We start from the raw sequence: 22827 nt of genomic DNA, 5'->3' as shown, positions 1-22827 counted from the left end.
GAGAGCTCTGAGCTTCGCTTGGGAATCACGGCCTTTTTGAAAGCAGCGGGCGCCAGGCTTTTTTGGCTTTCAGGCAGCCAGTTACAGGCAGTGATCCTCTTCCCCTGCCCAGTCTGTTTCTCTGCTTTCTGCTCCCTGCCCCTTCTGCCTGTCTCCTCCCCACCTTCCACATACTGCACATAGAGGCGCCCCAAAGGATCTCACAGCATACAGTGCTTAGAGCCAAAGAGTGATCCATTCGCTCCTCCTTTTGGAGACGGACACAGGGAGTGTATGGTGACAGACAGACAGAGAGCAGATGGATCCTGATCCTGAGAATGGGAGATCACCCTGTTGCTAGGCGGCTTTCCCAGCAGCCTGCTTTTCACCGAAATGTCTGAGCTCCTTCTGGATGACTTGTGGAGATATCAGACTGGATATGGGGCTGCTTGAATCAGGAGACTGGATCAGAAACGCTTCATCAGATCCTGGTGTTGTCTGCAGGCTGAAATTTGGGCAGAAATTCCAGGCCGCAGGCAGAGATGTCCGGGGAACAGGCTTCAGCAACCTAATATAAGCCCTGGTCTCGGCCGTAGTGTACAAGAGGCTCAGAAACCAGAGGTCAGGCACTGCCCAAGGGAGCTGCTTTGAACATCAGAGCTGCCAAAGACTGGGGCAGACCCTCGGTCCCTCCTGCTCAGGCTCCTGCGTCATGCTGGCAAAGAGCGGAGTGGGGAAGGGAGAGTGAGCTGGGTCTGAGTCGAGTTTGTTGCCCTGCTCCTCTCTCACTTGTAGCCTCTAGCGTTTAGGGTGTGGGAAGCTCTGATTCAAAGGCCATCCATCCATCCATCTCACTCCCGTGTTCATTAGCAACTGCTGTTCTTTTCCTCGCAGAAAGTGTTCAGTCCCTCAGTGAATCTGGCTGAAGTTTCACCTTCCCCTACATCTGGGAGCAACAAGTCCCAACCCCAAATGACCGATTGGGTGAAAAAGAGCTGCCTCATGTTGCTTTAAATTGATGGCCTGCTCATTTTGTCATGACCAACAGTTCTTATTTGCAGAAAGACAGTCAGTAATAAATCGCTATTGATATTCTCTTCACCATTTAGTAGCTTGGAAACATTTCTCATGTTTCACCCCAAGCACCCGCCAAGCTAAATAGGCCTGGCTGTCCGTGCACCCACCCCACACTCTATCTGCCCAGTATCCATCTACCCCACTCACTATCCTTCTCTCCATCCAATCACCCCACACTCTATTTATCTACCTATCCATCTCTCCAGCCCACAGAGATGCATAGATACTAGGGTCGGAAGGCACCTCAAGAGAGCATCGAGTTCAACGCCCTGCCCTGGGGCAGGAAAGAGTGCTGGGGTCAGATGACCCCAGGCAGGTGCCCATGCGGCCTTCTCTGAAAGACCCCCAAGGCAGGGGAGAGCACCACCTCCCTTGGGAGCCCGTTCCAGCTTCTGGCCACCCTTACCGTGAAGAAGTTCTTCCTGATGTCTAACCTGAATCTGCTCTGTCAGTTTGTGACCATTGTTCCTTGTTACTCTAGGAGGTGCCCTGGTGAGCAGAGCATCTCCAATGCCTCGTTGCTCCCCGCTAATGAATTTGTAGGTGGCCACACGATCACCCCTCAGCCTTCTCTTGCGGAGGCTGAAGTGGTCCAGGTCCCTATGTGTCCATCTAACCTCCCCACACTCTATCTAGCCATCTACCCATCCACCCCCCACAATCTCTGTCTACCTATCCATCCACCCACCCCACACTCACTCTCTCTCTCTCATTACCTTGGTTAGTCTCTCCTCATAGCGAAGCTCCTCCATACCACTCATCATCTTTGTCGCCCTTTTCTGCACCTTCTCTACTTCTTCTACCTCCTTCTGGCGGCACAGGGCCCAGAGCTGGGCACAGGACTGAAGGTGTGGCCACCCCAGGGATTTATAAAGCAGCATCAGGTGCTTCCTGTGTTATTCACAAGTCCATTCTCCATCACCCCTAACATTGCGTTTGCCTTTTCAACGGCTACCGAGCACAGAGCAGAATGCTTTTAGCCAACAGTCCACAGTGACTCTCAGATCTCTCTCCTGTGTGGTAACGGCTCATGCAGAGCCCTTCACCCTGCAGGTTTAGTCTGGGTTACGTTTGCCCAACACGGATAGCCAACGAGATAGTGCATCTCTTTACACAATCCTGCTGTGTCTGCTATGTAGTTGCCCGTTTGCTCCATGGTGCCAGCCCCTTCTGCATTCCTCACAGTCTCCCCCGCTCTACCACTTTGAATACCCATTTGAGGGGGGATCTCAGGGCTTTTGAGAGGCTGAGAAGTAACACTGCATCTCTTCGGTGCTGGGGAGAGCTGGCTGATCCCACAAGCGGGCAGGGAAGCAGGAGGCAGGGGGCAGGCTGGGGAAGCCCCAGCGCAGGCAGTTTGGTGACTTCTCTGTGCCGCTGACTCAGATCCACTTCCTTCCCCTTCAGCAGGTCCCGAAACAGTTGGACCCCCTTGTGCAAGCCCGGCAACCCGAGCCCTGCAGCTTCTCCCCTTCTTGCCTACATGGGAGGCAGTGCCCCCTGGTCATGGGACACCGAAACCACACGGCGTCCGCCTATCGATGGTTGTATTCAACTCATACTGCAGCTAGGCCAAGGTCTGTGCTAACTGAGTCAGCTCAGGGGGGTTAGCCTAGAAGTCCCATGTCCCCAATGCCTGCTGATCCCCTCTGACTAGTTTATAATTTGTTCTGCCTTTCAAAAAGCAGGTTTGTTGTATGCCGGGGCATGTTGTGTGTGAGAAATTAGAGTAGCTATGCAGATGGAGGTATTCACTCAGATACCACAGACACTGTGGTATTGAGGTGTGTCCCAGCCTCAAAACCCAGCCCTCTAATATTGAGGTGTGGCCAGGGTGTGTCTTAAGTGGGGAAGCTGATTTTCTTTATCGGAATAGAAGCATGGAGACACTGGGCTTCCTTCCCAGCCAGCAAGCAGCAGGGTTTAGTGCCTACTTTTAATCCTCTTGCAGCTATTGCCCAATGCATCATCCCTTTGGGCTGAGCTGCTGAACACTGTCTCCAGTGCAGCCAATGAGGGTTAACCCTGTGACTTCCACCCAAGTACCCAAGCACCCAATGAGCTGGTGAAGGCTGATCATGCTGCCATTCACTGTCTCAGACTCTGGAGAAAGCTGTTTTGCCTCAGTTCTGCTTTCCAGAAAATAAGGTTTATGTCTTATGGAGGGAGGGTGTGAGGTATGTGAGGGAATTGGGTAATTTGGGGGCTATGCTGGGGGAGCATTGGGGATGCTTTTGCTGGGCAGGCGCGAGCTTCTCTTGGTGCCTAGTTTTTGTGGCCGAAGTAGAAGTCAGTGATGTTGACCTGGCCCAGCTGGTTGGTGAGGCTCACAGGGTCGTTGCTTTTCTGGGAGGTGCAGAGGAACCAGCCGGGGTAGGCGGCTGACTGGAAGCGGTTGGTGTTGCCCTGAGGGGTGTTGAAGAAGGTGAAGCATAGTGCATCACTTTGGCTCCCAGAAATCATTGTAATCTCCTGGTCCTGGAGGGGGATAGAGAAATCAAGAGGAGGTGGCAGCAGAGTCAGGAAGATGGGCCTATGGCAAGGGCCATGAAACAGGCAGAAGCACTGAGGGCTGGCTGGTTATGACTCATTATCCGTTCATTTGTCTATCCAGCTACCTAGCTGTCTATCCATCCATCCATGTATTTATGTATTGATCCATCTATCTACTATCTATCCATCGATCCATATGTCCATCTATCTGTACATCTATGTATTGATCTAGCTATCTATCTATACATCTATCTAGTTGGCTATCCATGTGGTATATATCAGGCAATTCATCCATCTGTTCATCTGCCTATCTGTCTATTTATTTATCCGTCTGTCTGTCTGTCTAGCTCTCGAGCTAATTATATATCCATCCATCCAACTGTCTGTCTGTCTGTTTCCCTGTGTCCATCCATCCATACTTCCACCCTATGACCCACGCTTTTCTGTCTCACATTATCTATCTATCTAGCTATCTAGCTATCTACCTGTCCAGGTGGCTGGGCACCAGCTGGACAGGGGCACTCAAGCCTCCAGCAATTATAGCCACTGGCTGGGGCTGGAAGCTGGTGGTCCGGGGGTGGGGTGGGGGCGGGTCAAGGTTCTGGAGCCAGTGGTGAGGGGTGGGGAGGTTGAGTCTGCTTCTGGCTCACCTGATTGGAGATTTGGAGGGTGCCTACCTGATTAACCCCTGTCTGCCCCACCCTCCAGCTCCCGAAGATGCCCAGCTTGCAGGGTGCCTATGCTCAATTTCTGCCCCTGCCCCATACAGCCACCACAGGGGGCAGGGGCCTTCACAGGCCTGTGCTCACCTCTAGCTGCAACTGGGGCTCTGATGCCATCCCACACGACAGGCAGTTCTTCCCTCCCTTGATGCCCATGGTGATGGGGTAGTTCTCCTCTTCCAAGAATTGGTTGGGTACCATGCTGATCGTATCTGCTGTGGGTGGGGGGCAGATAACCTAGAGGTCACCAGGTTATTTAATTGCCTCCCACTACATGGAATTAACAGTCATAGGTAGTATTGCCTACTGTAAATGATGGTAGCAGGCAAACCTGATCTGGCAGTAAATGGTGAGGCGCATCCTCCCATAGAATACAACACCTGTTTTTTGCCCACCAAAAAGAAAATAGAAGTTTTACTAAGACATTAGGAGCCTGGGGCTTTACTATTCAGTTTAAAATCTGAACAAAAGTCAAAGAGCAGGACAGAAGCCTGCAGGTGCAGGTTACCATGGCAACAGGCTAATGAGCAAATTAGCCTGCACCTGCACCTGGTCAGCTGACTGGAAGAGGCAGGGCAAGGGCCCATATAAACCCCAGGGCTGGGACTGGAGGATGAGTTCGCTGCCAGCAGCCGAAGGGGAGGAGCTCTCCTAGGAAGAGGCCTGACTGTCTGTTCAGCTTCTGGTAACACTAAGGAACTTCAGGAGCCTAGGCGGCCTGTAGTGCTGGGCAAGAGTGTTTCTTTTAAAGGGACAGAGCACCCCCTGAGCTGCCCAGGGGCTCGTGTTTTGCTTTCTGGTTGTAAGGAAGGTGGATTGGGCTGAGGCTACTAGGGAAGGAGGAGGCCTTATTGGGGGCCCACTACAGTGTGGGGACCCCAGTGCCAGTGTGTGGTCGCAGTGACAAAGGGGGTGAGCAGACCCCAGCACCGAGGGGTGCAGAGAGAAAGAGGGCTGTGGAGAGCCCAGTGATGACCAGAGGCCAAGAGAAACTAAGGCCTCGGAGGCGCAGTGTGTCAATGCCATCTGGGAGGCCTGGGGCATGGTCAAGGGGCGGTTTGGAGCCATGCATCTAGCCCATAAGGCTGAGGGTGTCTGGAGACATCCATTTTGGAGTGGGACCCAAAAGGGGGTCCGAGAACCCATGGGGTCCAGCAGGACTGTGTCCAAACAAACTCGAGGGCAGCCTCCCTATTTATTATAGTTATACCAAGATATGGCAGGCGAGAGAGGGTACTTGTTGGGCAGGACTGGTACGGTCAGGGAGCCCTAGGAGTATCATGACCATCCTCGGGGACCCCATCCTGTGACAACTAGATTTAAATGTAAGAGTTTTTCAGATCCATAAAACAACATCTAGCCTTCTTGGGCCTCTCAGCAGTGCCTCCAATGCTTCCCTCAGTTATTTCTGCCTGTGAGTTCATGTTCACCTGAGTTAAGGTTTCCACCCCTGAGTTAACGTTTTTAGAAGATCAAGAGCATTTAAAAAGGAGAGCAGGTCATTAACATCTGTGGAATGAAGAGTTTAGAAGGAAAGTGGTTGAGGTCCTTTCCAGCCTCACTTCTCTATGATTTATGAGCCATGGAGTCGAATGACTCCCTCACTGCTGCCTAACTAGAAATGCTGCTGCTACTGACAGGCACTTGGTTTTAAATTTGTGGGGGACCAGGAATCAAGCTTGGTAGAAAGCTGCCCCCTGGATCTGCCCCTCCTGGCCAGAAGGCTGCATCAGCTGCAGGATGGTGATACAGAACAAGGCCAGTCCTTTCAGATCCACTTTGTCCCCCAACTTCACTGCAGCTTCCCGGAAGCTTTGATCTGGCTTGGATCTCTTCCCCTGCAAAGGGGCATTGAACATAGGGTGACAGTCAGGATAGTAGGGCCTGGCATAAGGGACCCTTGGCAGCTTTGGCTGGTTTCCAGGAAGCTCTTGCATCTGAGGGTGGTGACTTCCCAATATCTGGGTTTCCCTGCCTCTAGATGCTCTGGGATATGAGCTTGGGCTGTTGGCAGACACAGCAATGAAATATCCATTGCCTTGTATGACTCTAGGATGATTCCCTGCCCTGCCTGCTTCTAAACCTGTGGAACCTGCCTGGGTGGTAGCTTTTGCTGCCTCTTGCTTTCTTTTCCTGAGCCTAGACATGGGAAGAGTGACAAGCCCCATGTATCACTGGGGACAAGTTTTTATCTGCTGAGATCAAACCTTGGTATTCTTTCTCATGCTAGAAGCTAGTTCAAGTCCTCTGACATTATCTGAGATACCTGTAGCTTTTTCACTGGGTACTATTGCCACAGTCAGGGCTGCCCCGGGCCCTGCGCTTTTGGGGGGGCCCATGGAGCTTGGCGGAGAGGCTGCAGCCCTCCTGCAGGGCCTGCTTGGAGCTGGCCGCTCAGCCCTGTGCCACAGAAGAAGCATGGTGGCCCCCCACCCCCCACTTTGTGGGGGTACCACTGCCCCATGTAGTGTTAAGGGGACCCGGCACAGGCTGATTTGCCCAGGGTCCCACACCCTGCTAGGGTCGGCTGTGGCCACAGTCTCTATTGCTCTGATAGATTTCAATCAGGCTAAATAAAGGAGCGCTCAAATGCCCCTTGGGTGAGTGCTTCTACTGGGACACCACCCAAAGCACTAACCAACATGCTCTGAGTAGAGTGGGTTTATGGATTTCCCTTGGAGACTGATGGTGATCAAGTTAATGTGTAGAGAAATAACAATAACCACAGTCATCATTATAAGAATTTTAATTAGAGTAATAATAATAATACCGGGAGTTTTTAAGGGTCACCCTCTGGTCTGTTCTGGGGGTTTCACTCCCTCCTCAGCTGTGACATCAGAATCCTCCTGCTTTCCCAGGGATCTGTAGACAGGCTGGACAAGACCTGGTTTCTGCTCCTGCCTCTCTGTTCAGCAGATAATTGGCCTCTGGTTGTAAGGTCTAACGCTTTCCAGGACATCTTACTGTCCCAATAAGCCTCTTCCCATCCCATAAAAAACTCCCCAAGTCCGAGTGCCCCATTCAAGTCTGTGCTTACCTCCTGGCGCCCCCTGGGGATCACCCATGGCCACTGCACTCACCCTTTTCCCCACTAGTTGGGACTCCAGTCCTTCTGGATACTGTGGGGTGTTTGCTAGCCCCTGGGGCTCAGCCAACTTGTAAGGCTTCATGCAACAACATAGAGAACTAAAGGCTGGTGGAAATCCCCAGGCTACAAATGGTGATTTTTATTTTATTTTTATTTTATTTCCCTCTGGACTCTCCCCATCTCTTTCCAGAAACCATGGCTGAGAACGAAGGGTCCAGCCCTGCCGGGTGCCCTGCATGCCCATCACCCCCCAAACCTCCTGGAGCAACTTCCAGTCCCCCACAGGGCAAAGAGCGGAAGGGGCATGATCATGCCTCTGATTGCTGTAGGTTGTGCACTCTGCCCCTCAGTTGTGTTCCTACACACCAGGTGCTGTGTGGGGCCTGCTGATAGCTCAGACAACAGACCCCTTCTTTCCCAGTGGGTCTGTGCTGCCTGGGAGGGTCAGACTTCACACACCACAGTATTGTTAGAGCCAGACAGATGGACAGCTATAGATGGATGTGGTATATGAGGATATACTTGGAGTGGGTAAGGGGATGGATTGATGGATGGAGAGAGAGACAGAGGGGGTACATGGGGATGGATAGATAGATAGGGTCTATGAAGATAGGGTTAATGGATGGATGAACAGATGGAAGGGTGGATAGGTAAATAAACAGATAGACAGGGTGTATGGTTGGATGGATGGATGGATAGGTATGAAGGCAGACAGATAGCTAAGGTGTACTGGGCAGGCTGGAGCTGGGGGTATCCAGGCCTGAGGCACTGCCAGTGCCTGCGGGAACTCCTATGTCCCCAAATCCCTTGGGCAGACACCCATGGGTGCAGGCAGGCCTGGTGCTGACCATGGAGCTTGAGCCCTGCTGAATTGTGCAAAAGAGGAAGCAAGTGATATCACAGGAAGTCTGTGACACAGATATCAGGCAGCCTGGACCAGTGGGGGCAGTGATTGCAGGGGAACTGATGTCAGGACGGGCTGCCCACTGGCGTCATGGCCACAGATGCTGGCAGCTCCTGGGGGCCTCCTTTGCAGCCTGGAAAGTGGGAAACTCCGTGCTGATGGAAGCTGGTTCCCTGCCTCTTGCCTGCTGCAGGGCTGTGGTTGAGCTTGAAACCAGGACCACACTCAAGCCCAGGGTGGACATTGGGGGAATATCCCACCCAGAGTTTTGGCTTTCAGTGCTGACATTGAGGTGATACTGAGATCATAAAGAAGGCATCTAGGTCATCAAGAAGGTTCTGAGGTCATGAAGGCAGTGCTGAGGGCATCAAGCCAGCATCCTGGTGCCCATGGCACTGCCAGGCCAGACAGAACCTGGCAGCAGCCTCAGTGCCCTGCTGGCACCTCTCTCAGTGCCCCACAGCCTGCTGTCCATCTCCTTATGGGTCCTGCCCCATGCCCAGGTCTTAATTCCTGCAGGGTGGCTGTAGCTCACGGGTGCGTAGCATCGTGCCAGTGGACCAGGCCATGCCTTCTCTATTGGCACTCTCAGTCACCCTTGCCAGAGCTTTTTAACTGCTTTTTTCCAGCCACAGATCAGTCCCAGAGATGGCATTCCAGCTTCTCTGGGTTGGGTGATCCTTGGCTCTGGAGAACCAGAAGCCCCTTGATATGTCCAAAGGCATCCAGCCTCCTCGCAGCCAAAGGAGAGGAAAGAAAAGTAGAAGAGAGAGATGGCAAGTGGAAGAGCAGGGTTTGTGGGAATCAGATGGAACCAGAAGGCCAGTGGGGGTCTTGGGGTTATATCTAGTCCAGGAATGATTGTCCCCAGTTTAGTCCTGCTGATATGTCAACCCAGAGAAGCTTTTGGATAGGCACCCACTGGTGCAGGGGGATCTTAGACTCCCAGCTCCTCCTAATACCACAGACCAGCCCCATGCACAAGCTGGGAGCCTCTGCCACAGGGAAGGAGGGCTGGCTGGGGGGGTCCATTGCCCATTGCTGCAGTGGAAAGCAATCCCTCCACCTTCTCCCATCTATGTCTGTCTAAGCAGAGGGTGGGGAGATCCTTTCCTGATACTCACCGCAGCTCAAATCTGGTGAACAATGCCTAGCATCTGAAATCTTACCTACATTCAGTAACTATCAGAAAGGGAGGATGAAAACAGGAACTACAAATAATACAGGAAGTATCCTGTTGCCTGGTACCTGCACCTTAAGAAGGAGACAGAAGAATTAGAGAAGGTGCAGAGAAGGGCAAAGGGATGATAACTGAAATGGAGGGCCTTCCCCTATGAGGTGAGTCTATGGAGGCTAGTGTGAGAGAGAGAGAGAAAGAGAGACAGAGAGTGAGAGGGTGTGTGGAGTGGATAGACGGATAGATAAATAGTGTGGGTTGGATAGACAGACGGATAGATTGTGTGAGGTGAATAAATGGATAAAAGGACAGATAGCATGGGCTGGGTAGACAGATAGATGGATAGATAGAGTGTGGGGTGGGTGGATGGATAGACAGACCTATTCAGTTTGGAAATGAGACACTTGAGGGGGGCAGGATCAGGGTTTCCAAAAAACTAAATGGCGAAGAGAAAATCAATAGGGATTTATTACTGACTGTCTCTTCCCAAACAAGACCAAGGGGTCACAACATGAAAGGCGCAGGTATTCGGTTTAGAACAGATGTGAGGCAGTTCTTTCTCCCCCAGAGGGTCATTCAAGGGTGGGACTTGTTGCCAGCAGATATGGGGGAAGCCGAGAGTCCAGCCAGATTCATGGAGGGATTGGATTTGTTCATGGAAGAAACCACGGCAGTGAGATGCGCACAGCCTCTGAATTGGAGCTTCGCAGATCCTAACTGCTGGAGGCTGCAAATGAGAGAGGAATGAAGCCTGCTCAGACCCAGCTCAGTCTCCCTTCTAGCCTTCACTCTCTGCCGCCCTGTGACACAGGAGTTTGAGCAGGATGGACTGATGGTCTTCCCCCCAGTCCCTGGCAGCTCTGATGTCCTTAACTCTACCCCAGTGTGTGGTAGAGATCCCCTGAAAACGTCCCCGCTCCTCAGCACTGAGAAACCAAGCGCTAGAGATAAGGATGAGGCCTCTGTGGGCTGCCAAACCCCAAAAAGGAAGTTCCAGTTCTGGTGATTTGGGGTGAAGCCCTGGCGTCCCTGGCTGGATTTTCTACCCCTCCCTCAATAAAACTCCCTTTCTTTCTTCCCAGACCTGGCTTCAATGGGTTAGCCCCACTGAAAGGGACCCCCACACTGACTCCTGCCCCTCCTGGTGTAGGAGCTGGGTGTAGGGACATAGCAGCAGCAGCAGTCAGGGATTTGGAGTCCCCTGGGCCAGAGAAGACAGAGCCCTGCTGTCAGGGGCAGAGGTTGCAGGAATGTGGGAATGAGGGCTAGGAGGGTCCCCAGCGACAGCCGCTTCTCTCCCATCTAGGGGACACAGGCCAGGACATACCGTCCCCTGCCCAGACTCTGCTCCTGCCTCACTTGCCATCTCCTCTGTGCTGAACAGCATTGAGGATAATAAGTGGCTCTGTTACTGGGGGTGGTCATGTGAGCTCCCAACCTCCACCCCCTTAACATGGGTTAAGGTGACATCTGTCCGTGCCTCCAGGTTGGGGGACTGAGGTGCCAGGGTGGGAGCCCAGTCTCCTGTGCAGGGGCTGCCCACAGGTGCCTGGCGTGGCCATCATGGATATGTCACATGTCATAGGGAGGTCGCACACCGCATGGGGAAACAGGCAGGCCAACATTCAGCATGATCAAGAGGGAGGGGCTACTGGACATCACAAAAGCTATTGCCACGCAGGCAGTGTCCAGGCCCCGCCCCTCCCGCGGTAGCCCCGACCACTTACTCATTGGCCACGCCCATCGCGGTCTCCCCGCCCAGTCACGGTGAGTGGGCGGGGCAGCATGTAGGGGGCGGTGCAAGCTAGCGTGTAGGGCGGGGCCTGGATGGTGACGCATTGCGTGGGGGCCGTGGCCTACACGGTGACGCAAAGATAGGGGCGGGGCCCCGTCAGTGACGCGAAAGCGTAAAGGGCGGGGCTGGGCGGTAACGCAGGCGCAGGGCGGTCGCGCGGGCTGCAGTTGGCAGTGACCGGGAGCTCCTGTCAGAGTGGAGCTACGAGAGGGACGCGTGTGACGCCAGGTACCGTAGCGGCGGGGCGCGGGGGGGGACCCGCGACGGCGGCCGTATGCGCACCCCTTTCCTCCCTCCGTCCCCGGCTTCGAGTTGCCCTTGTCCGGGGAGCGGGAGAGTGGGTGGGGCCTGGCGCACCGAGCGACAGCCGCTCGGGCCAATGGGGAGTCGGCGTGGCGCACATCTGCCCGTTTACTGGTTGCCCCGGTTGGCGGGCCGCGCGGGTTGCAGATCGCCCAGCCGCGCCCGCCTGCTGGCCTCCTGGGTTCCCTGCCCATCCCCCACACCCCACTCCCCTGGACTCCTGGGTTCCTTCCTTCCTTCCTCCCCCCTCCCCCCCCTCACACACACACTGCATGGGTTGGGAGGGGACTTGGGGGGGCTGTCGGCCTCCTAGGTTCCCTGCCCCTCCCTCCATTGTCCCCCCACTGGGGCATCCCCCACACTCCCGGTTTCCCTGGCCTCCCTGCCCTGGCTCCCCCCGTGGGGTTCCGCTTGCAGGCAGGGCTGCTGCTGCACTGGGCTTGGGCAGACCTTGGTGCTCTCAGCTGTGGGGCAAGAGAGCAAGTGTTCCCCGGTCATGGAGCCTGGGGTGAAGTTGGCAGAGTTCAGCCCCCTGCTCTGTGCAGCGTCTGCCTGTCAGACCCTCCCGCTCCTGCTTTTGGACACTTCCAGGGATGGAGACTTGGGGGGAGGACTTGGGCAGCCTGGACTGCCTCTCAGCCAGGAAGTCCCTTCTTGATGCCAGCCTTAGTTTCTCCTGCTGCTGTTGAAGGCTGTTTGCTCCTTGTCTTGTCCCCACCCCCATCCATTCTCTGTCATTGCCCTTTGGGGGCTTGAGGTCTGGGATCCAATCCCCCCCCCGGGCATCTCTTAACTTGACTTGGTCACCCCAGTTCTTCCAGCCACCCTTATCAGTCCTGTGTCCTGGGCCCCTGATCTTTTCTGTTGCGCTGTGCTGGACTCTTTCCCGCCTGTCCACCTCCTCCATGATGTGCAGGGCCCAGAACTGGCTGCAGGACTCCAGGCAATACCACCTCATCCTGGGCCCTGCTTTTACCCCTGTTCTTGTGAGTAAAGCTGGGGGGGCTTAATCTCACAATAGGTGTTGAGATCCCCAGTGCTGGATGGAGCCGTTTGAGCTTGTCAGGCCTCTTGGGGTGACAGTGGAGGATGATTGCAGTGAGGAAAAACCTGGGCTCTTTCCCCCAGGCTGGACCCCACAAACAGGCCCTTAGGGAGCTCCCTCCTGTGCCCTTGCTTTGGTATCGGTCCCAGCTGGTGCTTTCTCTGTCTCTGTAGATTTTATTTAGTCCATCTATAAGGTGTGTCTTTACTCTGGCTTCAGACTAGCAGGACTAACTGCCTCTCAGGGTTTAGCTCTGCCCTTGATGGAGCTGCCTGGCTGGGACCTCTGCTTCATGTCAACACTGTGACCTCCCAGGAATGTGTCACTCCCTGCCTGGCACCTCTGAGGCAGGGTGGGAGAGGGGTGTTTCAAAGGCAAAGCAAGGAAGTTGCCAGCCCAGCCCTTCTGTTGCCATAACAGCAGATGCCCAGTTGTTGGTGCCTTGTTCCTCCCTACCCTTGCTCTTCTGCTGGTAGGGAGTCCATACTACAGCGTTGAAGGCACTCTGGGGTACACTGCACCCTAATCAGGGGTGCCACGCTAGCCCTGTGAGGTGTGCAGGCATGAGCTTCCCCTCCCTTATCTTTCCTGTTCTGATCTCTATTCTATGCTTCTTCTTGTAGGTCCTTTCACAGCAATTGGTGAAAAAAGCTTAGGCTCACAACAGTTTGTGGTGCATGTGTAATGTACATATGCAAGCACATGTACACACGTGTGTGCGCACACTACATATGTCCTTACTTCTGTGTATGTGTACATATGTGATCTACATAGTTACTATGTACGTATATATGCATGCCATGAGGTGGCAGGTTCTAGAGGAGAAATGGAACCCCTGTAAATGTGTGCAAGGCATGTATTTTTTTGTAGTGGTATCTTTTTATTGAATTGGGGCCTATGCATGGCATGGCTGGAGTAGCTTTCAAATGCCAGGCATTCTTCTTCAGGACAGGTGTGGCCAGATATAACATTTGTCATAGCTGAGGAGGTCATTGGGTGGCTAATACAAGACCTTATCGCATTGTAACTTGGTCTTTGCAGTACTTTATATAACCCTGGATGGGACTGGGATAACCCAAGAACTTTAGAGCAGAGGTAGCATATAGATATGGCCCACAGGCCCAGTCTAGCCTACTGGATTTATGTGGTTGCCACGCAATTCCTAAAGAGCTGCCATGTCCTGGGTCAGACCCTAAGTCCATCTTGTCCAGTCACCTGTGTCACAGTGGCAGAGAGTAGATGTCAAAAGGGGGAGTGATCTGGGTATGACAAGAGGCTTTTCCATTCTTCCTCTCACTTGTAGTCCCTGGCATTTAGGGTCTAGGAAGCTCTGATTTGGAGGCTGTGCCACTCACTCTTGTACTTGTTAGCTACTGATGCCCCTTTCCTCCAAGCATATGTCCAATCCCTTGGTGAATCTGGCTAATCTCTCAGCTTCTCCTACATCTGGTGACAATGAGTCCCCACTCTTGAATGACCCGCTTGGTAAAGAACTGCCTTGTATTGGTTTTGAAATGATCAAGGTGTTGGTTTATGTTGTGACCTCATACTTGAGTGGTGAGAGACAGTCGATAATAAATCCCTGTTGACTTTTTGCCACTTAGCATTTTGTTAAACCCTGATCCTGCCTCCCCTTCGAGCTTCTCTTGTCTAAACTGAGCAAACTTAACCCTATTAGTGTCTCCTCAAAATTAAGCCCCTCCACAAAAGGATTTTTATCTGGCCTGGTGTGAGGAAGTGATGTTGAGGGGGAGTCATGGGTGGTTAGGATTGTCTGGGCTGGCAGCATGTGGCATGGAGAGCTGGCAGCCTAACTCAGCGTGGTGGGGCTGGGAGGTTAAGATCTGGCCCAAGGATCCCAGGCTGGCAGATGTTTGGCAGGAAGTAGGCAAGGGCTGCCGTGGCATTGGAGAGTCTGACGTGGCACTGACAACCTGGCAGGGACTTGGCAGTGTCCTATCTACCTGGGCATCAGGACAACCCTGTTTGTTTCAACCAGGCCAGGATGCAGGGTAGCTTTTTGCCTTGGAACAGAGATGTGCTAATCCAGCCTGTGGTCTGGAAGCTACACCATGAAAACTTTAGGCCCTTAACTTTTGACCTTGAGGTTGTTTCTGGATCTTCCTTTTGGATACTAGAAGGTACCGTGGCTTTGGCCTCTTAAATGTTTCCTGGTACTTGGACAGCAGCATGCAAAACCTCAGCACCAAGGCAAACCTGACCAGGCCTCTGCTGTGTCTCTGGCTTTCAGTGTTTTCTGTATGGACCTGTTCAGGTTGGCTGTTTTCAAACTTGAAACAGGCTGAGAAGGGCTGGAGAAATCAGTTCTCTCAGTGATCAGATAGATTGAAGGCAGCAAATTGAAAAAATGCACATGGACCTTCCTATTCTTTTTACAAGTGCAGCTTTATAATCCAGTGGTCATCTGACAGCTCGGGGTATGCTGAAGTTTCTGCTGGTTTGATGGCTGTCTTAACACCTGAAAATCATTAAGACTAAGGCATTTGACACTTTTTTTTTTCTTCTTTTTTCTTATTCAAAACCCCTGCCCCCACCTCCCCAAATAACTAGATTCTGTTTGTGGGAAACTTTAGAAACTTGTTTAGATTCTACACACAGAAAACTTTGTATTATACTGAGGTAATCTTGAGTCCATTCCTCCCACCATTGCAGTGGGACAGGTATTTGGGGGCAGGTGATATGTGGAGGTAAAACAGCTTGCTCCCTGCTTGGGTCTGCCCCTCTTCTCCTCCAGCCTCTGCTTCCCCCAACTCCAGCCTTTGTTCCCCATTTTACCCCACCTTCTTATTCTTATGTTATGAAGTAGGCTTCATCCACCTTCTAGCCAGGAACACTAAATACAGCCCTAGCCCAGCCCTGCAGCTGCCTGCATGGCTGATACAGGAGCTGGGCTGGGACCATGTTCTGTTCCCCAGGCTGCATTGTGCACAGAGCGTGTCGCCTCCTTAAATTCAGGGTAGTGCCTTGGATTTCAGTAAATACAGCATTTCCTATCACAATCCACCAACCCCTGCTCTTGATTGCTAAGTGACCCTGACTCGGAGCCTGAGTTGCCTGACCCTACACTGCCCTCGTACTTGATTCTAAGATGTGGGGCTTCTTCTCTCTGTTAAATGGGAAGGGGACGTTGTCTTGGAATGGAGTAAATATGGTACTTGGCACTTAAGACTGACCCCCCCCCCACCCCACTGTGACACTAGCATGCTGCAGTTTTAATCCCGCTGAAGTTATTTCCTGTTTGCCTTTCTTGAGACAGTGACTTTCCCATCTCCTTCAGCTGAGGGCTTTTTTTTTAAATGAACTGCTCTATGGCAGGGGCTGGTTGCTCTAAGCCTGCCTACCTGTGTCTCTGCAGCCAGGCCCTTCACTTTTACACTGAGCTCCTGCTGAGTGCTTTGAGGGGATGCAGTTCACTTATGGACTAGATTTTCTGGTGTTGCCTATGGCTAATAAAGCAAGCTGAAGCCCAGAGGCCATGGTTACAATATATTTGTAACTTCATGCACATAATGCACTCCCAAATATCAAAAACAGGTTGCATATTATAGCTTAAAGGGGGGAAGAAAAATTCCCATGTTGTGGTATGGATAAGTAATTGATCTGGCTAGCTGGGGCTGGGGCTACATACTGCTTTGATCTGAGGCATGGGGCCATGCCATCCAGCTGGGAGGTTCCCTAGGGGTCTGGAAGCAGTGGCAGAATTAAGTGTCACAGCTCCCAGAGCCTCTGCAGGGAATACTGCCATCACTACCCCACTGCCAAACTTCCAGGCCTTAGTTCTCATGTATAATATGTACCTCAATCTGCAGCTGGTTTGTGGTGTGGGGGATAGGGTGCATGTTGTATGCAAGACAATATGGTATTCTTTGATAGGTCACCGTGGAAGAAAATGCAAACGGGCCATTGATCAGGACAAAAAATAACTGACACTTGCAGTTGATTAGGTAGCTTCCAAGAGAGAGCTGAGCTATAAGCTTCAGGAAAGCTTCACCTGAGAGAGCTTGTTAGGGTCCACCTTTCATTAAAGACATGTCTGATTAATTAACCTGGCAATCAGGTGGGGAGAAATTGCAGGTCTGCTCTTATCTTGGATTGGGTAGCTGAGGGCCAGCCAGTATCTGTGACATGGGTTTTGTGTCTGTACAGCATGGTGGGAATAGCTGGCAGCTTCCCTCTGCTCAGGTTGGCCATGAGACAATTGACATGTTTCTTTACGGGGAAGACTGGCTCCGAGGTCTTGTCCTGGGTGGTCAGAGGAAGGGGAAAAATAAGATTTTTCTATCAACACCTTTCTTTCTTCGGTATCCATTGAGCTGATGGAGGCAATAAGAGCCTGTTGCCTGCTGTATTGCTACCCTTAATTTCCAGTATTCAAATAACAGCTGGTAGGTTTTTAATTTGCTTTACATTGGGAGCTGATGGACTGTCCTTTTTATGCAGTGGAGCTGCTTTTAGTTGCATGGGAATGTAACAGCATAGACCCTAGCGGATGTGGGGGGGTGAAAAGCTGGAGAGAGCATCCAGGAAGGGCAACAGATAGCTCTAATTCAGAGGCTGGCAGTTATTTTGGGCGGAGAGCCACTTACCCAGTTTTGGCAAGCTGTCGAGGGTCGCATGGGGTGCCCTGCCCCTTGATGGGTGCCCTGCCCCCTGGTCACCATCTTGGGATCAGTGTCCCAGGGTCAGCACTGGTGGGGCCCAGAGTGGGGCACAGGCTGGCAAGGGTCTGTGGAGCTGGGCTGGGCTGCACCAGCAAGGAGAGGGGGGAGCTGGCCTGGCTTCATAGAGCCTCTGTCAGCTGGGATCCCTGTACCCCTGCTCTGGACCCTGCTGGTGCTGGCACCAGGACACTGGTGCAGGCTCTGTGCTCCCACGCCTGCTTATTCTCGGTGCCCCCCAGCCCTGCAGTACAGGTGGGGAGCTGTGTGCAGCTCCAACACACTGCTCCCTAGCAGGGAACCAGCTGATGTGGAGAAAAGCAGCCTCTCACCTGCCCTGTGGCCAGTGCTCCCTGCTGCAGCCACCTGCAGTCTGCACAGGGCTGTCTGGAGCAGGCACAGGCAGCCCCAGGCAGGCTGTGAGTGGCTGCAGTGTGAGGTGCCAGCCATGAAGCAGGTGAGGGGCCGCTTTTTTCCCCATGCTCCGCACCAGCTTGTAACCTGCCCCTGCTGCCAGCCTAGGCCCTGCATGGCTCTGGGCTTGCCTGTCAGGGCTGTGCTGCAGCGGCAGCAGCTGTGGCCCCCTTCCCCAGCTTGCTGCACGGGGCAGTGTTTACTGCTGCCTGCCTGGAGCTTGCATGATGGGCAGCCCTGAAGCAGTGCAGGCAAATGCTACCTGGCGCGCGGCAAGCAGGGGACAGCAGCTGCTGCTGCCACACACAGCCCTGACAGGTGAGCGGGGAGCTGGCACAGGGCCCAGGCTGGCAGCGGGGGCGGGTTACAAGCTGGTGCTGAGCGCTAGGAAAAGCAGCCCCTCGCCTGCCCTGTGGCCGACACTCTCTGCTGCAGCTGCTTGCAGCCTGCCTGAGACTGCCTGTGTCTGCTCTGGACAGTTCTGTGCGGCTGCAAACAGCTGCAGCAAGAAGGGCCAACTACAGGGTGGGGGAGGGGCCACTTTTTTTCCCCAGGCTTCTCCCTGGGCTCCTCCCCCCCCCCTTGGTCCCACTGGGCTTCCCCTGGGTCCTACTGCCCCTTGTTCTTGTCATTTTGACAGGAACCAAAGATGGATGAATATTAATTTTCTAAACTTTTTTTTTTTCTGTGGCCCGCCTCTCCTGTTTCTGGGCTAACAGCCTGCCTTCTTGCCCGCCACACCTTGTTGGTAATTAATTAATAGATGTTAATCAAGTGGGAGGCTGCCTGTTACTCTGCCCCAATGCCAGAGTGTGCTATCTGCAGCTCCAATCCTCCCCTACACTGCAGCCCAAGCCTCGCGGATGTTCTCACCATCGCTGGGCCCTGTAATCCTAGTGTTGAACCCCTCTACGATCCCTCCATTCCGGCGGCCTTGTCTACCTTCACCCCGGGCAGCATAGCTCCCTGAACTGCTTCCCCTTTGGGTGTGGTTCCCTCAGGGACCTTTGCCTCACTAGCCCAGGCCCACCTCCTGGCCAGTTGCAACCCCAGGCCCTCAGCTCTTAGGTGTTGTTCGTGGTGGGCCCCCAGCTCTTCCAGTCCTGGCCCCAGCATGGGCCAGTCAGAGGAAGTCCAGACAGGCGTGAGTCTATGGCCTCACTCTCACTGTCTGGGGGTCCACCCTCCAGACCCTATGAAAAGGGTAACCCACCCAGTTGTGGGGGCTAGGGGTTAATGTGCCCTGATCCACCTTTCACCAGGGTGGTAACTGGCCTGGCATTTCCTGGGGGCTCCCATGTCACAGAGCTCCTCCAAGCCACCCACTCCTTGCAGGGTGAAGTTTTAGGTCATGCCCAGGACCAGGAGCCTCCTTATTATCCCCTACAGCTCCTCCCTTACCTCCAGATGATACCAGCAGCCCTACAACCAGGCAGTGTTGTTGCCTGGCCTTCCAGCAGCAAAATGCCCTGTTTTATATGGGCAGCCCTGAATCTAAAATGGTTGCCTTAATTGGGTACCTGCTGGCTGCTGTCTTCTGCTGGAAGATGCTGTGCTCATGTCTGGCCCCTGTACCTGCAAAAGGATCTAGAAGTGCTTGAGAAGGTCTGGAGAAGGGTAGCAGGGATGAGTGGTATGGAGGGACTAATGATGCCAAGCCTATTCAGTTCAGGAGAGAGAGGAGTAGGACAGGATCAGAGTCCAACAAAATGCTAATGGTGAAGAGAGAGTCCATAAATCCATAGGGATTTTTTTTTTTTTTTTTTTTTATTGACAGTCTTTCACCAGACAAGTGTGAGGGACCACAACATGAAACGAGCAGGCTGTTGGTTTCAAGTAAAAAGGAGCGCCTTGTGTTCCTTTCACCCAGTGGGTCATTCAGTGGTGAAACGTGTTCCCACCAGATATGGACGGAAGCTGAGAAGTCAGCCAGATTCACAAAGGGACTGGACACGTCCTCGGAGGAAAGGAGCATCGGTAGCTGAGCACAGGAATGAGGGGCACAGCCTCCGATCCGGAACATCTTAAACCTTAAATGCTGGAGGCTGCAAGTGAAAGAGGAACAGGGGAAGAAAAGTATGCTCAGACCTAGTTCACTGTCCCTTCCAGCATCCTCTTTGCTGTCATGTAACACGGGAGACTGGGCATGGTGGACTTAGGATCTGGTTCAGGATGTGGCAGTTCTTGTGCTCTTGTGTTCTGAGGCTAATCCTGTCTTGGCTAGATGTGACCTGGTGAGGTCACTTACAGCCCTGTTTTCCCCTGACCCTATAACGCTGAAAGATCCCACTGAAAACTAGAGCTGCAGAATTTGACCCGAAGCTGGTTTGAGTCAAATCTTTGGCTCAAAGGTGAACGTGCCAGTTAGTCGAGACTTTTTTTTCTTTTCGTCACCCTTTTGGTTCCTTTCTGGCTTGGATTTGACTCTCCCTTGGTAATAACAAGGCTGACAGAACTTTGCTTGAATTACTGGAAAGTGTCTGTACTTGCATTTCCAGGGTAGAAATCTTATTAAAGGAGGCAGAGAAGTGACAGACATGGAGAGCCCTGGCCCAAGACTTAGTGCCATTGTTGCTGGATGACCTCAGCTACGTGGCTTTGCCCCATGTCTGCCTTGGTTTCTCATCTCTTTTGACTAGTTGTAGCCAAAGTTTTTTTTTCTGGCAAGCTGGGCCCAAAGGATGTTAATGACACCACTGGGATGTGGTGACAGTGGATTCCATAGCAGGTACCCCCACAGTCTCCAGGGGGATCTCCAACCCCTACCCTGCCCCCTGGGTGCCTCGGACTCCTACAGTCTCCTTTTTAACTGTGCTCTTGAGGCCCGCATGCTAGTCACACTGGCTGCCTGTGCCACTGGTTTTGGTGGAGAGACTCTTCTCTTCTGTTAGGCTGGGCGGGGGGGTGGGAAGTTTAATCCAGAGTTGATCCCAGGTTTTGGGACAGTTGCTTCCTGGCAATTAACTCCAATTAGCCTTGTTTGTCCCATTCTTTTGGTTACTTTAGGGGTACTTCTGTTGAGCCAACAGGCTTGTAAAATACATGGATTTTTGCGGGGTGGGGAGAAATCCAAGTCCATTTTCAGTCCCAAAGTGCTTTGGGATGGGCGGGGGGAGGGGTTGATCTAAAGGGCAGATTCAGGAAGGCTTCCCTTGATCTGAATCTCTTCTCTGCTCTTATCCCAACAGGACTCTTTAGGAGGCTGAGGCTGCAGGACAAACCATGTTTCACTTAAGGACTTGTGCCACTAAATTGAGGCCGTTGACGGCTTCACAGACTATTAAGACAGTTTCCCAACACAGGCCGGCAACCCCAAGGACGTTTCAACCCATCAGGTGCTACAGTGCGCCTGTGGCTGCCGAGCCCTTCTTGAGTGGGACTAGTTCAAACTATGTGGAGGAAATGTACTATGCCTGGCTGGAAAATCCCAAAAGTGTACATAAGGTAAGGAGCAGCTCTACCAGGTCTCCACCTCCCACTGCCATGGTGGTGGGAGCCGAGTGGGGCATCCGGGTAAGTGAGGGTAGATTCCTGTCTGAAGAACCCTGTGAAGAATGGACTGTCTACTCACTAGCAGCACATGGCTGAGCTGAAGCCCAATGAGAAGATCCCTTCCCACTCCAAAATGCATTGGACTTTGGAGTTTCTCCAGGACGCACCTCTTCCTGAACAGAACCAGGATATGAGTGGAAATAGTGGAGTTTCCCACCTTCTCTAAGAAGCTGCTGGTTTTTTGTTTTTGTTTTTTTCCTCCTAATAAAATCTTGGGAGGAAGGGAGAGGGAGGATTTCTCGGGATGGGAGGAGAAACTGTGTTCAAGCCCCCACTTGTCTCCTACCCAGAGCTGAGAGAAGGGGCACATTGCCTTGAGGCTTGTTGCTTTAAAACTCATATGAAGCTTTGTGGCTCTGTGGCAGGCAGTGGTACCCTGCTTTGATTGACTGTGTACTGAAATGCTTGGCATCATGAGAAGGCCACATGCTCCTGTGCACCAGTCTTGGTTGCTGACTCGTTCAGCATTCAGAAAACAGCCTTGCTTATGAGGCGAGCAAATAATCACTCTAGTCCAGTGGTAGTCAATGTTTTGGTTCTGTGGGTCAGGTGGATGGCAGGGTGGTCTGTCTGGGCTAGATCAGACCCCACATGCCAGGATCAGGGCCCCATGCTGCCCACGCCCATCCCTGTGTGCCATGATGGGCGTTCTAGAGCCTGGCATTACCTCCACCCAGCTTGGCATGCCAGGCCTTATGCTACCTCTGCCTGGCCCCACATGCGAAGATTGGGGCCCTGCTCCATCTCTGCCCAACCCTGGATGCTAGGATTTGGGACCCATGCTGCCTCTGCCTAGCTCCATTCAGCAGGATCAGGACCTGCATACCTGACCTAGTGCACATGGCCACAGCTCACAGGCCAGATTATTCGGTATTGAGGGCCTGATCTAGCCTGCATGCTAGGAGTTGAGCACTTCTGCTCTAGCCCTTTTCTACCCGTTGTCAGTACCCTGCAGTTAGCTGTCCTGAAATGAATGGCCACCAGTTTTCAGGTGACTGCTGGGGGACAAGTCTCTCTGTAAAAATATACCCTGTATTGGGGATATAAAGGTGAGTGGGAGGTTCCCATGGGAAGATTCTGCCATATTTTCTGGTGTAGAACATCGAAGGTGCTTCACCCCACTGTACAAAATCATTGGGGGTGGGGGAGAGTGGAGGGGCACAAGCTGTTTGGGTCCAGATTTAAATTTGGGCTGACAGTTCTTTATTTTAGTAGCTGTAATGTATTCCTTGATGTAACTGTAGTATATAAGGAGGCCTGCCTGATAACCTAGTTTCATAGTTTCTAGGGCCTGAAGGGACCTGAGCAGAACATTGAGTCCGACCCCCTGCCATAGCAGGAAAGAATACTGGGGTCAAACGACCCCAGCAAGATGTTCATCTAACCTCTTCTTAAAGACCCCCCAGGGTAGGAGCCTGCACCACTTCTCTTGGAAGCTGGTTCCAGACCCTAGCCACCCTGACCGTGAAGTAGCACCTCCTGATATCTAACGTGAACCTACCCTCTGCCAGTTTGTGACCGTTATTCCTAGTCACTCCTGGCAGTGCTCAGGGGAACAGTGACTCCCTCAATGCCTGCTGATTTCCCAACCTATTCCTC

General features: G+C 52.8%; 2 protein-coding genes across 5 annotated transcripts in view; one reads left to right on the top strand and one right to left on the bottom strand.

Moving 5' to 3' along the window:
• Positions 1 to 3061: 3061 nt before the first annotated feature.
• LOC109324528 (interleukin-36 receptor antagonist protein-like) lies at positions 3062 to 7336 on the bottom strand. The gene is made up of 3 exons (XM_019556544.1): positions 7309 to 7336; positions 4359 to 4486; positions 3062 to 3534 (listed from the first exon to the last, which is right to left on the bottom strand). Exons 1-3 carry the CDS (start codon positions 7334 to 7336, stop codon positions 3322 to 3324), a joined length of 369 nt encoding a protein of 122 aa, XP_019412089.1. The 3' UTR covers positions 3062 to 3321.
• A 4015-nt stretch (positions 7337 to 11351) lies between these two features.
• OGDH (oxoglutarate dehydrogenase) overlaps positions 11352 to 22827 on the top strand; it is a 67744-nt gene continuing 56268 nt past the window's right edge. For all 4 annotated transcript variants that reach the window (XM_019556551.1, XM_019556549.1, XM_019556552.1 and 1 more), the window contains exons 1-2: positions 11352 to 11463; positions 20865 to 21120. In XM_019556551.1, the coding sequence (XP_019412096.1) occupies positions 20899 to 21120 (222 nt within the window). In that variant the 5' untranslated portion in view covers positions 11352 to 11463; positions 20865 to 20898. The remainder of the gene's footprint in view (positions 11464 to 20864; positions 21121 to 22827) is intronic.

The sequence above is a fragment of the Crocodylus porosus genome, unplaced genomic scaffold (genome assembly GCF_001723895.1).
Source record: "Crocodylus porosus isolate Cpor-Errol unplaced genomic scaffold, CroPor_comp1, whole genome shotgun sequence".
Lineage (NCBI taxonomy): Eukaryota > Metazoa > Chordata > Crocodylia > Crocodylidae > Crocodylus > Crocodylus porosus.
This window is presented reverse-complemented; position numbering and strand designations above follow the sequence as displayed.